This window comes from Antechinus flavipes, chromosome 4 (genome assembly GCF_016432865.1).
Source record: "Antechinus flavipes isolate AdamAnt ecotype Samford, QLD, Australia chromosome 4, AdamAnt_v2, whole genome shotgun sequence".
In the NCBI taxonomy this organism is placed as follows: domain Eukaryota; kingdom Metazoa; phylum Chordata; class Mammalia; order Dasyuromorphia; family Dasyuridae; genus Antechinus; species Antechinus flavipes.
In genome coordinates this window covers 184,008,673-184,021,761 of record NC_067401.1, presented here as the reverse complement: position 1 = coordinate 184,021,761, position 13,089 = coordinate 184,008,673, and the positions used below count along the sequence as shown (strand labels likewise).

General features: G+C 36.5%; 1 protein-coding gene across 2 annotated transcripts in view; it reads right to left on the bottom strand.

The window, feature by feature from the left end:
* Positions 1 to 4,794: 4,794 nt before the first annotated feature.
* Positions 4,795 to 13,089, bottom strand: part of MYH10 (myosin heavy chain 10) — a 227,432-nt gene continuing 219,137 nt past the window's right edge. For both annotated transcript variants that reach the window (XM_051995701.1, XM_051995702.1), the window contains 3 exons: positions 12,956 to 13,064; positions 8,723 to 8,895; positions 4,795 to 6,469 (listed from right to left, as the gene is read on the bottom strand). In XM_051995701.1, the coding sequence (XP_051851661.1) occupies positions 6,325 to 6,469; positions 8,723 to 8,895; positions 12,956 to 13,064 (427 nt within the window). In that variant the 3' untranslated portion in view covers positions 4,795 to 6,324. The remainder of the gene's footprint in view (positions 6,470 to 8,722; positions 8,896 to 12,955; positions 13,065 to 13,089) is intronic.

The window sequence follows — 13,089 nt, the reverse complement described above, 5'->3', positions numbered from 1 at the left end:
TATCAAAGTAATCAAAGAAAGACTCTTCCTTTAGTTTTAATATGTCATTAGAATATTTCATTACTTTGATTTAACTTGTCTTAATTGTAGATATTTACTTGCTGGCCAGAAAAAAATAAGACAGCCAGCAGACCAAACAATCTAAAATGGAAACCTGTTTCTTCAATCCTTCACTATATAAAAAGCTTTCACAATAACCAGAGATATACAATCTAAACATGGAGTCTTCAAACTGACTGTCCGTGGTTAGAACTGGACCAGTGCCAGGCCAGAGATCTTATAATTTATTTGGTTTTTTTAAGATAGTTGGAATAGTGCATTCTGCTTTGGGGGTAATTAAGGAAAAGTGTTGTAAAACATCCTCCTCTCCAAAAATGTCAAGTTGCAGGTACCTGTAAGCTTCATGTATTGTGGCCCATCAGGGATATATTTTTTATTTCACACTTATTTCCATGTACAGATTTGATCCTTCGATTCTCTACCTGGTCATCTGTCCTACACTAGCCACTGTCTCTTAGTTTTTCCGTTTTGATTCCAGGGTGAACAAATTCAACTTTATACTTTCCTCCTCTCTTGATTACATTACTGATTATATCCCAACAAGCCTCAGCTTCTTTTGATCACTCCCACCATTCACTGCCTTTGTTCCTAACATGCTGCTGGACAAAGGTAGAGAAAACCCTGCAACTATTCTGATTGGATCTACTACAAATTTGTTACATAAGTCACCTGGGGCCTCACTAGGACAGTGCTGCAAGCCATCCTTCTATCCCTCCACTGTCATTCATTATGCAATTCCACAGCAGCTCTTCCAAACCTTCTCATCTCTCCTCACACCTCCTATACCTATCTGTCCCCCAATCCTCTTGGCTGAGAACTCTGCCTCATATTTTACAGAAAAAACTGATGCCATTCTTCATGAATTCCCTCTTCTGCATCTCAACATAAGGTGTCCTTCCCAGGCTGATCCCTCTGTGTGTACAAGTGATCCCATTCTATCCCATCTCTTCCAATATAATGCTTCATCTTTTTTCTTTCACTTAGTTTCACCTTCTTCCTATCTGCTGGCTCCTTCTCTACCGCTTATGAACCTGCCCAGCCTGACAAAGCCCTCAGCTGATCCTTCTATCCCTGCTAGCATTTTCTACAATAGGTACCTCCATTTTATCTCTTCTCACTCTTTCCTTAACCCTTTACATTTTGGCTTCCATCATCATTCTACTGAAATGACTCTTTCCAAAGTTACTAAATCTCTTAGTTATCAGATTTGATGGCTTCAGTTCTCATTCTCTGTGACACTGCAACCTTTGATACTTTTTATTCGTTAATAATTTCCTAGATTTTTAGAATATCCAGGTTATCCTATCCTACCTCTCATTCATTAAGCTTCAGTGGGTTCTTGCTACCTCCAGGATTAAATACAAAAGACTCCAGCATTCAAAACTTTGCCTCTTACCCTTTTCAGTGTTTTAATACCTTATTTCGATACACACTCTTTGATCTCGTCATGGTGGCCTTCTTCATGATACTTCCCCTTTTGTTGGACATTTTTTCTGGCTTTCTCCCATACCTGGAATGCTCTCCCTCCTCAACCCAGCCTGACTTCTCTTGCTTCTTCTTAAATCCCTTATTTTATGGGAAATCTTCCTCAATTCCTCTTAATTTTAGTCTTTCCTCTTAGTTATTTGCTATTTATCCTGTTTGCTCTCTACACATTTGTTTTCCTATAGTCTTCTCCATTATATCATTAACTCCCTTTTGCCTTTCAGTGCTTAGCACATTGGTTGGCATATAGTAGGTGCTTAATATTTATTGATTTAGATTTATTTGGAGAAGGCACTGGAAAACAGGAGGGAATTGTCCCATCCTCACAGTTGATGTTCCGTGGAAATGGTAGATGGGTCTGTGGAGAAATTAGGAATGATTAAGGAAGAAGGAATTAGAGAAACCAAGTCACTATTAACCATTCTTCCATTTGTGAAACAGCACCTCTTTGGCCCTCCATCATATCCACATGACCCCAGTGTGTGAAGCTGTTGCAAAAGAAAGAGATCCCATTTCACTGTTGTTATGATTGCAGGGCAGTGCTTTCTGGAATTGAATGGGCCAGTGATGGAGGCTAAGACTTTTATTCATTAATATGAATATCAAATCCCAAAATATGAGTCGGGATTAGGGAGAATCTTCAGTTCCTATATACTCATGCCTTCTTCAATTGTTTCCTTTTGAACCTTGCCTCTTCAACCAACTCATCTAGATCTATTTTTTTACCCATGGTTGCTGCTGTTTTCATGCCTCTTACAACACTAGATTGGAAGGATCTGATATTTTTTTCCTTCTCACCATTTCTAAACCCTCTCTCTGTTGTCATTACTCAGCAAATTAAAATACTCCCCCCCCCCCCCCCTTTTTAAACTAGTCTATACCACTTGGTCCAAACTCTGTTGTTATCAGCAATTGCTAAACTCTGGGTTACTTCCTCTCCACATTCAAAAGTTCCTAGTTTGCTGTCTTCTCTGTATCCCAACTCCTGCATTCATACTTTGGGATTCAGTATTCACAATGATGAATATCTCAGACATCCAGTTCAATAAAACACTAAATTTTGATCTTCAGCCATTAAATTAGAAAGGTGAGGTCTAAACGCTAACTTTTTCCTCCTCTTTTTTTTTTTTTTTTGTTGGACATATAAGTTGCTTCAAATAAACAATCCTGGGAGCTTTTCATTTAAAAATTTAAGCAAAACCTAATTTAAAAACAATTGTGACTAGCAGTATGTATGACTTCTCTAACAGAAAAGATGAAAGGAGCTCACCTGGAGCCAACAACATTGGACCTTATATTTCAACTGAATTTTGTTGTTTTCACTTACCTATAAAAATGTGGACATTTTTCTTTTTTCTTCATTCTTTGCATCAGTTCACTGAAGTCTTTTCCCATTTCTTGAATTATTTATACTCATTTTTATTTAGACTACCATTTCATTATGTTTATATGACACAATTTCTTATTTATTACACAATTATTGGACCCATAATTTATTATCAACTTTTTCTATTCCATTTTGTACCACCATGAACTTTGGTAACTATAACATCTTTTTGTTGATTTCCTTGGGAATACTAGAATGAGTAGATGAAAGGATATTAACAGCTTAACTTTTCTCAAGGCTCCATCAATAATGCACATCTATCTTCCTACAGCTTGTCCAAACAAATCTTTGGAAATGTATTCATTTCTGAATGAGGAAACTCTGGGGAGAGTGGCCCCAAGTTGCTCAGCTAGATTCATATCTAGCTCTCTGACTCCTATTCTAGCATTCTTTCTACTTCTCCATGCTGTCTCCCCATCTTTCTGCTGCCCAGCTATTCCTCAATCCTGGATCTTCCTTAAGCATCTTTCCTTAATAACTGAGCTCTTTAGTGCTGCTAAAGTCACAAAAGCCTGTTATATACTGCCAGTACAAAGTCATGTTATAAAATCTTTTCACTGCTGCATGGCGATCTAATAGGAATTGAAGGTCATGGATAACATAAGCATTCTCCACAAAACCTATTCCAAATCTCCATAAGAACCTTTATCACCCCTATCATCTGTTCAATTAATGAGAAACTTAACTGCTCTTTTACTGAATAATTCAAAGCAAGAGCAATCTCATCTTTTCACAAAAAATACATGATATGAAACAGAAATAGATTAAATTGTTATATAAGTAACAACATTATCTATTGTAGTGGCTAAGATACTTTCTATAGGGTCAAACTGTTCAACTATTAACCAAAAGAGAATGTTCCTGATTAGAAAATTCAAATTGACTGAAGCATACTTATCCTTCCATTAATAGCTCATGTTAAACCCCAAACATTACTTTTAACAAAGTACCAACTTCCCAATGTATGATTTACTAAACCCCTGAATCTTCTGATAATAAATGATAAATATACAAGTTCTATTAGACTAATTATGATTAAGGATTTCATTCATATAAGCCTATTTTCCTTTGTTGTTCTTCACCCCATTTTTTCCCCCAGATTATCTTATCTTGGAAACCACTGAAAGAAAACTTATTTTGAGTCTTCATGCTTTTTGGGACAAAGGAGACTGCTCAAGATGCAGTCTCAAGTCCTCCAGAAAGAATTTTGCTGATAATTTTCTCACTGCCTATTTCTTCTAGACTCTACATCAGGAGAGAGCAATGTGTATGTATCCCTTTCATCTCTAGTGTTTTGGAACTCAGATGGAAGTTCTGAATATTCAGAAACTAGAACTCAGGAAGAGTAGGGCAGTTCATTGAAACATAGTCCACAGAATATTTAGGATTTTTAAAAAAAGTCATGTGATGGAAAGAGGCCTAAGGTAGAAATCAAGATATCTGAGCTTTAATCTGGGTTGCTCTAGTATTTATCTGGGTGGTACAGGCAAGTCATTCTACCCTTTGGAGCCTCCACTTCTACATCTCTGAAAGAAGGAGATAAAGTTTTAGCTGCTCTGTGTACCACAAATAGGAGCTAATAATCAGCCAACCCTAGGAAGAGAATCATTTGCTGGAAAAGGAAACAGTAGGACCTACATAATTAAATATGGAGAAAGAATGATATAGCTCTTCACATCTAACAGATTTAAGAGGAATTTTGGTGAAGAGCTGGAATGACGTAGCTACTTTAACCATCAATATTAAGCTGCAGAACAGAAGGTGAGAAAGCAGATTTTATGTTCATATGATCATTCTTGTTTATTGAGGTCTGTTTATTCTCAGTGATGCTTTTTCCTTCAAGTAAACAGAGCAGGCATAAATATCTATAATAAATTTATTGTCTTACAAAAATCATTGTCTAGAAATATGGGGATACAAGAAAAGATGTTTGCAGTCAAGTGCCTGGTGGTCAGCAGCCAGTATGATTCATAAAGGGAATGGGATGAAATAAGAGATTCCATTCCCACCTTCATAACCTTCATAACCGATGTTAAAGCTTTAAACCCAAAATATGAGTCATGTTCTCAAGTCCAATGCAGAATATCAAAGATTTAAAATTAACACTGATTCATCATCACTGAATATTCATCATACCACTTTCACTAGAGAGGTACATGATATGAAGCGCAGTCAAAAATTAATACATTAAATTGTTATATAGGTAAATAATATATTTAACATTGTCTTAGTACAATAGTATCTAAGGCACTTTCTGTAATATCAGATTATTTAACTATTAACCAAAAGAGAATGCTAAATATTCATTGTAACACTGTTTAAAAGGGAAAAGAAAGGAGTCATATTCACTGGCATATTAACATTTAGGAAAACAGGTATCCAATGATGAGCCTCTAAACCACTGACAAACTTAGAACAAGCCTCAGACATAAAAAAACCAATGTTCCCCTTTTCTAGTTCAAAAGCCATGGCTGGAATTCAAGGTCAGCACCAGCAGCTGCAGGGTCTTTCACAAATCTCTGCTCTGCAGTGCAGAGGTTGCTTACTCATAAAGAGTAGGAAGCACTAACAAAGGGTTTTAGAGACTCACCCAGTAGTAAATAAATTAATTTACTCAACCGCAAAGTTTTAATTGTCCTTCTGCAAGGACCAGATCTGACCAAGAAGAGTCCACATGTATAGATCCAAGAATCATATCCAGAACAGGGCCATCCTTCATGGGATGTGGCAAGTTAACCAAAGTAAAGGCTACTCTCCCCATCCCATTCTGGTCCTTTTAGTACTTCCAAAACCATTTTCATAGTTTGCGCACTGATATAGTGTTGATCACAATATGAGAGTAAAATGAAAGATATAGGTGCATTTGAGTCTTTACAATGTTGTAAGGGACTTGATATAGCTGAGAAACCAAGGGCCACATAAACATAGGAGAAGATAAGTTAACTGTACAACAGAAAGCATGCATAATAACAACCATGGGTCTGCCCCAATGAAAGTATCTGGGAATGAAGGGTTTGAGGTTTCCTTAAAAAAAAAAATCTCTTCAGACAGCATTTTATGAATTTAAGAATACTTGGAAAATAGATGCGTTGAGCAGACAATCCTATATATATATATATAGATAGATATATGTATATATATGCATATATCTATCTATCTATCTATATATATATATAGATATATATAGATATAAAGAACATTTGTACCTATAGTTGAAGCAAGGTATGTTATGGGGAGGCTAGAGAGCCTTAAGACAACACAGTTGACCTTTCAGTAAATAATCTTATAATTTGCCCATTTCCTTTGCAGATTAGTGGCCACAAGGCAGACTGGTGGTCAGGGAAGTCCTTGTTCACCCCACAGTATCATAACTGGCTTCTGGTCCTTTCTCTCTACTCCACTGGTGCAGGTGGCATCTCGTTGACATCACTGGTTTTGCTCTCTGTGTCATCATCTGACAGTTCAAGGGATGCTCCCTCAATATGTAGTTGGCGCCTGCTGGATCGACTGGAAGAGAAGGTGATTGGACCTCCTCTCCTAATAGGGGAACAGAAAGAGCCATTAGGAGGAGGAACATTGACTTAATGCTGAAGTTGAGAAATTGGTTTTCATATGTTCTCAGGGCACTAATATTTGCTACTTATTTGCTAGAGGTCTAGACAAACACACACACTCTCTCTCTCAGATAGGATCATTTCAACCAGTTTAAAGAAAACTTTGTTTTCTTGAGGTCAATGTCCTAGGACCTAGCCTGGGTCCACATCCTGTGATAGAAAGACCAAATAAACCAATGCCATATGAAACTATACCACTAACTACAAAGAAGTGATACTAGAGGCAGTTGTTTTTTCGGAGGGTGGTAGTGGTGGTGATTAAAGGACAGGGGGAGAAACAGGACAAATAACCTAAATTTTTGGTTATGATGGGTAACCTATTCAGCAAAAAAGTCTTATTCTTAATAAGCATGTTAAGTAAGCTGTTGCTTAGCAAGAAATTGGTTTTCTTCCTCTAGACATACAAAATTTGCTATGCAGCCAGATTCAGGTGATTGGTAGTGCTGTGATAACATTTGCTTAGTTAAACTTGGCTGCAAATGCTGTAAAATGGAGGCTAACATTTCTTTCATCTAATCGATGAATTTATCCTTATTATGATCTGAGTGACACAAATCTAATTTCTTCTTTTGCTTTTATGTCCATATTTAATTGTTCTAGAAGAATACTAAATTGAAAGACAAAAGACAGGATCTGTTTCTAATTTCATCTTACCAGGATGTAGGTTAAAAGACACTAAACTGAACATAGGTATCTTGAACAGATAAACAAGAACAAATGACTGTCAAAGTTAGCTTCTTCATCTCATTTGGCCTTAGATGAACTAGATGACCTTTCTAAGCTTTCTGCTCTGATATAAGGTTACTTATCAAATCTTAATCAACTTAAAGGCAGCCTGACATAAAGCTGTGAACCTCAGGGAAATAGAGTCCATAAATGCACTGAGTATCATCATTCTGATGTTCTCAAAACACTTAGTAAGATTGGTATAAAAACCAACATATTTTACATATTTTAGTGTATATTTAAAAAATACAAGTAGATATTGTGATCTATAAAATAAAAACTACTTTAAAAATTATTAAATTCCTACTAGCCTTTTGCCATTGTGTTTTCTCAAATGATATTTTCATAAGGGCAGCTAGTTGGCACAGTGGACAGAGTGCTAGACTTCAAGACAGGAAGACTAACCTGTTTCAATTCAATTCTGGCCTCAGAAACTGACTAGCTGTGTAACCCTGGTAGCCCCATTTGCCTCTAAGTTCCTCATCTGTAAAATGAACTGGTGAGAAAATGGCAAACCACTCTAGTAACTTTGACAAGAAAAGTCCCTATTTGGTCACTAAGAGTCACTAAGAGATTAAAACAACTTAAAAAACTGATAAATACCAGAAAAGGGGTCTGAGAAATTTTAAAGTTGAAATAGGGTTGTGACTAGGAGCCAGTTATAGTGAAAGAAAGTGGATTTTAACTGAACATCAAAAAGCTGTATAACTTGGACCAAGAATTTCCCCGTCTTATCTTATAATGGCTGTTGTGAGAATCAAATTACATAACAAGGATTTATAATTATAAAGTGCTATATAAAGAAGTTTATCATTATTGAAACAAGGGATTATCCAATTTGCATAAAAATTTCTCACATAAGATCATGCTTAAGAGGATTAGACCACTAGGGTTCTTGGAAAAGAAATCCCAAATAGGGATTTGGATGCCCAAACCAGGCATTTCAACTGTAATGATCTGAGATGTAATAATGTCACTTTTATTATAGTCTAAGTAAGGTCAAATAAGGCTCTCTGAACAGATGGTGCCTTTTTTTCATTTGCATCATCTGGTTGAGCAGTAATAAGTATTTCTTGATGTAAAGGTATCCCTGCCAACACCCAGAAAGAAAGGCATCAGACCAGTTAACAACCATCGTCCATAGCTTGCATGTGATACCATGAGTGCCAATATCTGTCAGGAAAGCTATTTGCCCATTTCATGTTTGTAAAGTTTAACATAAACTCTTTCCATAAGTATTTTAAGTTTGGTCTTCTCATAGGTTCTGGTTTATGTTTCCCTCACATTTACTTAAATCTTTAAATGTTGCCAGAGCTTCCCAAAGCTTTCATTGGGTATGAGGTATTGGATGTGCATTACCTTATACGAGATGGCAGCTACTAACATTAAGTTTGAATCTGAAAAGTGCCACCTGACGTTAGGCCTCCCTTGTCTGTCTGTGTGCACTGACCTCAGCCTGTTTTTCAGAGTAGTGACTTCCCGGCTCAAGCCTTCATTGGCCTCTATGGCATCATCCAGTTCACGCTGGAGTTTGCGCCGGGAGGCGTTAGCCCGGGTGGCCTCCTCTTCTGCTTCTTCAAGTTGGCGTTTGAGCTGCTTCATCCTGGCGTTGGCTTTCTCCATCTAATAAAGAGAATTCACCCCAACTGGTTAAAACAGAAAATTACTAAGAATGAGTGGGAAGAGTGAAAAAATGATCATCTTTTATATTCAGGCTAATTAGAATTTGGAAAGGGAGAGGGATTCAGGGAGTGGGGCACACACCCAAGGTAGGAGACTCCAGAGCGGTCTTAATAAGTACTTGGCTCTCAGAAGAATGAGGAAGAGGAGGCAAAAGCTTCAAAAGTTACTGGTCTTCTTATCTCAGGTTGCTATGAGATATTAGTCAGACAGTGACTATGAAATGACTAGACTGAATAGACCAACTATTGTTATCACCAAAGATTACAAGATAGGGAGGAGAGAGGATCTGATCACTTATAAGTGATATCACTTATTCATGGTATAAGTGCTCTGAAGAAATGGAAACTTGAGTTTTGATATGAGGCAAAGAATTGATTTGGTATCTTCTAGTTCAGAAATCCTGAGGTAGAATCATACTTACAATCACTATATCTTCATTTTTTTTTTTTTTTTGGTTTATTGTTGGTATTGACACAAATACCATCTTATAAGAAAAGCTCAAGTAAGCAGAACAAATGAATTCACTGATCATGTCTGATAGTTTATGCCTTGTCTTTCTTCTGAGACAAGATTATTATGATTGTTTCATCATTAGTATTCAAGTTAAGATTGGTTATAAGACTTCCTCTTGTTTTCCTTTATATTACCACCTTTTAAAACCAAACATTTTTCTAGTTGCACCATCATGCTTCAGAACACCTTATGCTTCTTTTGAATTTTTGAGTCCCCTTCAAAGTACACTAATACTGTTATTAACTGAAGCATTGTGTGTGTGTGTGTGTGTGTATGTTGGTCCAGAACAAAACTGTATCTTTCTCCCAAATCCATTCCTCTTCCTAATTTCCCTATTAGTCATCCTGGTTTATAACCTAGGGTTGTCATCCTCAATGCTTCCTTCTCTCTGACCAAAACTACCCAAACCTCTTCCCACTCATATCCAATTGGTTACTAAGGTTTGTTTGTTTCTACCCTCCTTATATCTCTTGTCAGGTCCCCTTCTTTTCTCTAAAACCACCACCATCCCACTGCAGACTTTCATATTTGGACTGTTGCCTTCAGGTTAGTTGTTCCTCCTAAACTCAGTTGTCAAATTGATTTTCCCTAAAATGTAGTTATGGACATAGCACCCACCTAAGTTAATTATTTTCAATGGCTCCCATTGCTTCCAGAATCAAATAGAAAAAGCTCTACTTGGCTTTTAAAGCCCTTCATAACCAGGTTCCTTCTCAAATAATCCTATCTTCTTTTACACCTTAGTTTCCTTCCATGTACTTTGTGATGTAGTGACACTACTTCCAACACAATAATCTTTCTCTTAATTACCAGCATATTTTCATTAGCTATCTCCTATCCTTGCAATGATTTCCCTTCTCACATTCATCTTCTAGCTTCCCTTGCTTCTTTCAAGTCTTGGGTAAACTTGTACTTTCTCTAAGAAAACTTTCCCAGTTTTTAATCCTACGGCTTTCCCTCCCTATGGATCTTTTTTGTTTTATAGTTGCTTAAATGTTGACTCCTCTCCTAAGGTTGTGAACAACTTGAGAGCAGGGACTGCCATTTATTTTTCTTTATATTTCTAGAGCATATAGGGTGCTTAATAAATGCCATTTTAACTGTCTGATTAAATTATAGGCTGCTCCATAAGACAAGATCTTTTGAAATAAAATAAAAAATGTTATTTTTAGTATAAACCTACACTTCAGTTTTTTGTGGGAAGAAAGGCTGATTAGGAAAAAAAAAAAATCCAGACTATATGGACGACAAAAATAACAACTTTAACAATAATTATAATTGTGCACACTTGACAGGTATCCCTCTGCAAATGCCTACTTACTATTTAATATTCAATTTATCCACTTCAAATAAATACCAGTGCTTCAAAGATTCTTGGAAAAAATGTCTAACATAGGAATGGGTGCCAGGCAGAAGAAGGAGCAAAAGTAAATGTTCTAAAACAATAGAGAAGTGGAGAGAAATTTTTTTTGTTTAAAATTTTTTAACTTTAGATTGACTTAGCTGAATATTTGCTCTATAAATGATACATCTGATCAAAAAAGGGAAAAGATCTACTGTTAACAGTGGAATGATGGTATGGAAAAAAGTACTTTTACTTTAAAGAAATACTTTTAATTATTATTCTTTAGTTAAGGTGCTTCCTGAGAATAAGGAAGAAGTTATAAAATAAATGTTAGTCATATTTTGACTAACGAGGATCGGCAGCCATACCTAAGTCACTATTAAAAAGGCTATCTGTCAAAAGTTCACTCTTTGTCCATTTTCTTGTACCTCATGCAAAATGCAGCATGAAGGAGGCAAGAAAGGACAAGTTTTTTTTTTTTTTCTTTTCCCACCACATACCTCATTTTGTTGTCTGTACTGGCTATATATATATCCCCTGGGTCTAGAGTATCCTACTGTCAGAATCCCTAATTTCCTTCAAGGTTCATCTTAAAAGAACACTTACTGTAGGAGGTTTCTCTTGGTGTCTATCCTCAACCCTTCCCAGCAAATACTTATTTATGTACATGCTAATTTACATTAGAATGTAAACTCCTTGAAGACAGGGATTACTTTTGTCTGTTCCCACTGTTTACACAATAGTTGGGCGCACAGTATAAGCTCAGGATGCCAGCTATCCAAAAGCTGGAAACCATAACTCATACTAAGCATGAGATATATGATGCACTCAGTGAAGATCAGACCTAGCCTGATGCCTTACCCAGTAGGGAGAAGGCACCACAATATTGCAGGCCATAAATGGCCTGGGACCTTGGTGTGTGCATCTCTACTAGCAGTCTATTAGTATCTGTGTCCTCTCTCTGATGGTATCTGTATTCAGGAAACTACTGGGTAGAAGTTAGTTTTATTACTAGGGTTCATGTTGTTAATTTTAGTAAATATGTTTGTCTCTATATAATGTGTCCTCTGTCTGATCAGATGAGAGGTAGATGCTCCCCTGTTCTAGTTTTAGAGCATTTAGGGGCCAGAATCCCTCAACCTAAGACCCTGAGTGCAGCTGGAGCACTAATTCTGAGGGAGAATTGAATCCTTAGTTTTATTTTACATCAGATATTCTGGAAATCCTTAGACCTTTTTAGGAAAATAATGAAGCCAGGCTGAAAAGATGTGAATAGGAAGGGTAGAAGCCATATTCAAGCTCTTGCCTTTTTCATGAAAGAGAGCAGTTTTTCAGAATGTTCAACAAATTGGAGAGAACTGGTGTTTATTTTTTCTTGGAAGGGCCATCAAAGAGAGAATTAAATATTTAAATCTGACTAGGTTGTTGTTGAGAAAGTGTTCTGAATACATCAAAGTTTTATATAAATATGCCTCAATTCTACATGTGTTTTCATACGTGAGAAAAGTATTTCTATGCTTAGTACATATCTGGCACATAGTACGAGTTTAACAATTTTAATCAAGGTGGGTAATTCCCTTCCTATAGAGATCACAATGTCTATAACAAAAATGAACTGTTTGCTGAAAAATTCATTATCCCAGAGCTAGCCTGGTGATGAGACTGTAAACTGAACCGGAATTGGATTTTAAATTAAAGGCATATAGTTTGTCATGGATCTTATACTTCAGAGAGCTACTAAAGTTTGTAGTGAGCTGGCATCCAATCAACTTCATATCACCATAGAGGTGACTGACAGTATGAGATTCTATTTATATTGCTTTTGTTTTAAAAAGAAACTTATGTGTATGTCATCCCCATTCTCTAGAAACCTGGTGAGAGAACAGGAAATTACCACAATTCAATTTGGGGACAGAAAACAGAAGAATAACAATGAACTATCACATAGTTACATCTGATAGAGCACCAGCTAAATGTCTTAAAGTTATCTTGTATGGAGAGGATATAAAAAGTGTGAGTAAACTATATCACTGTGAGTAAACCAGCCAATTTTATGCCAATGGACTTCCAACATCAATGACCAGATAGCAATCTAGGGAGCAGCTTCAAATGTACTCTCATTGGGAACGTTTCTTAATTTACCTGCTCTTTGTATTGATCTGCATGTCGACGTTCATCTTCTACCTGCATGAAAATCTCTTTTAGTTTCTTCTCTGTACGACGAACAAGCTTATTGGCTGCTGCTCGTTCCCTGTGAAAATGAAACATGTCCACAT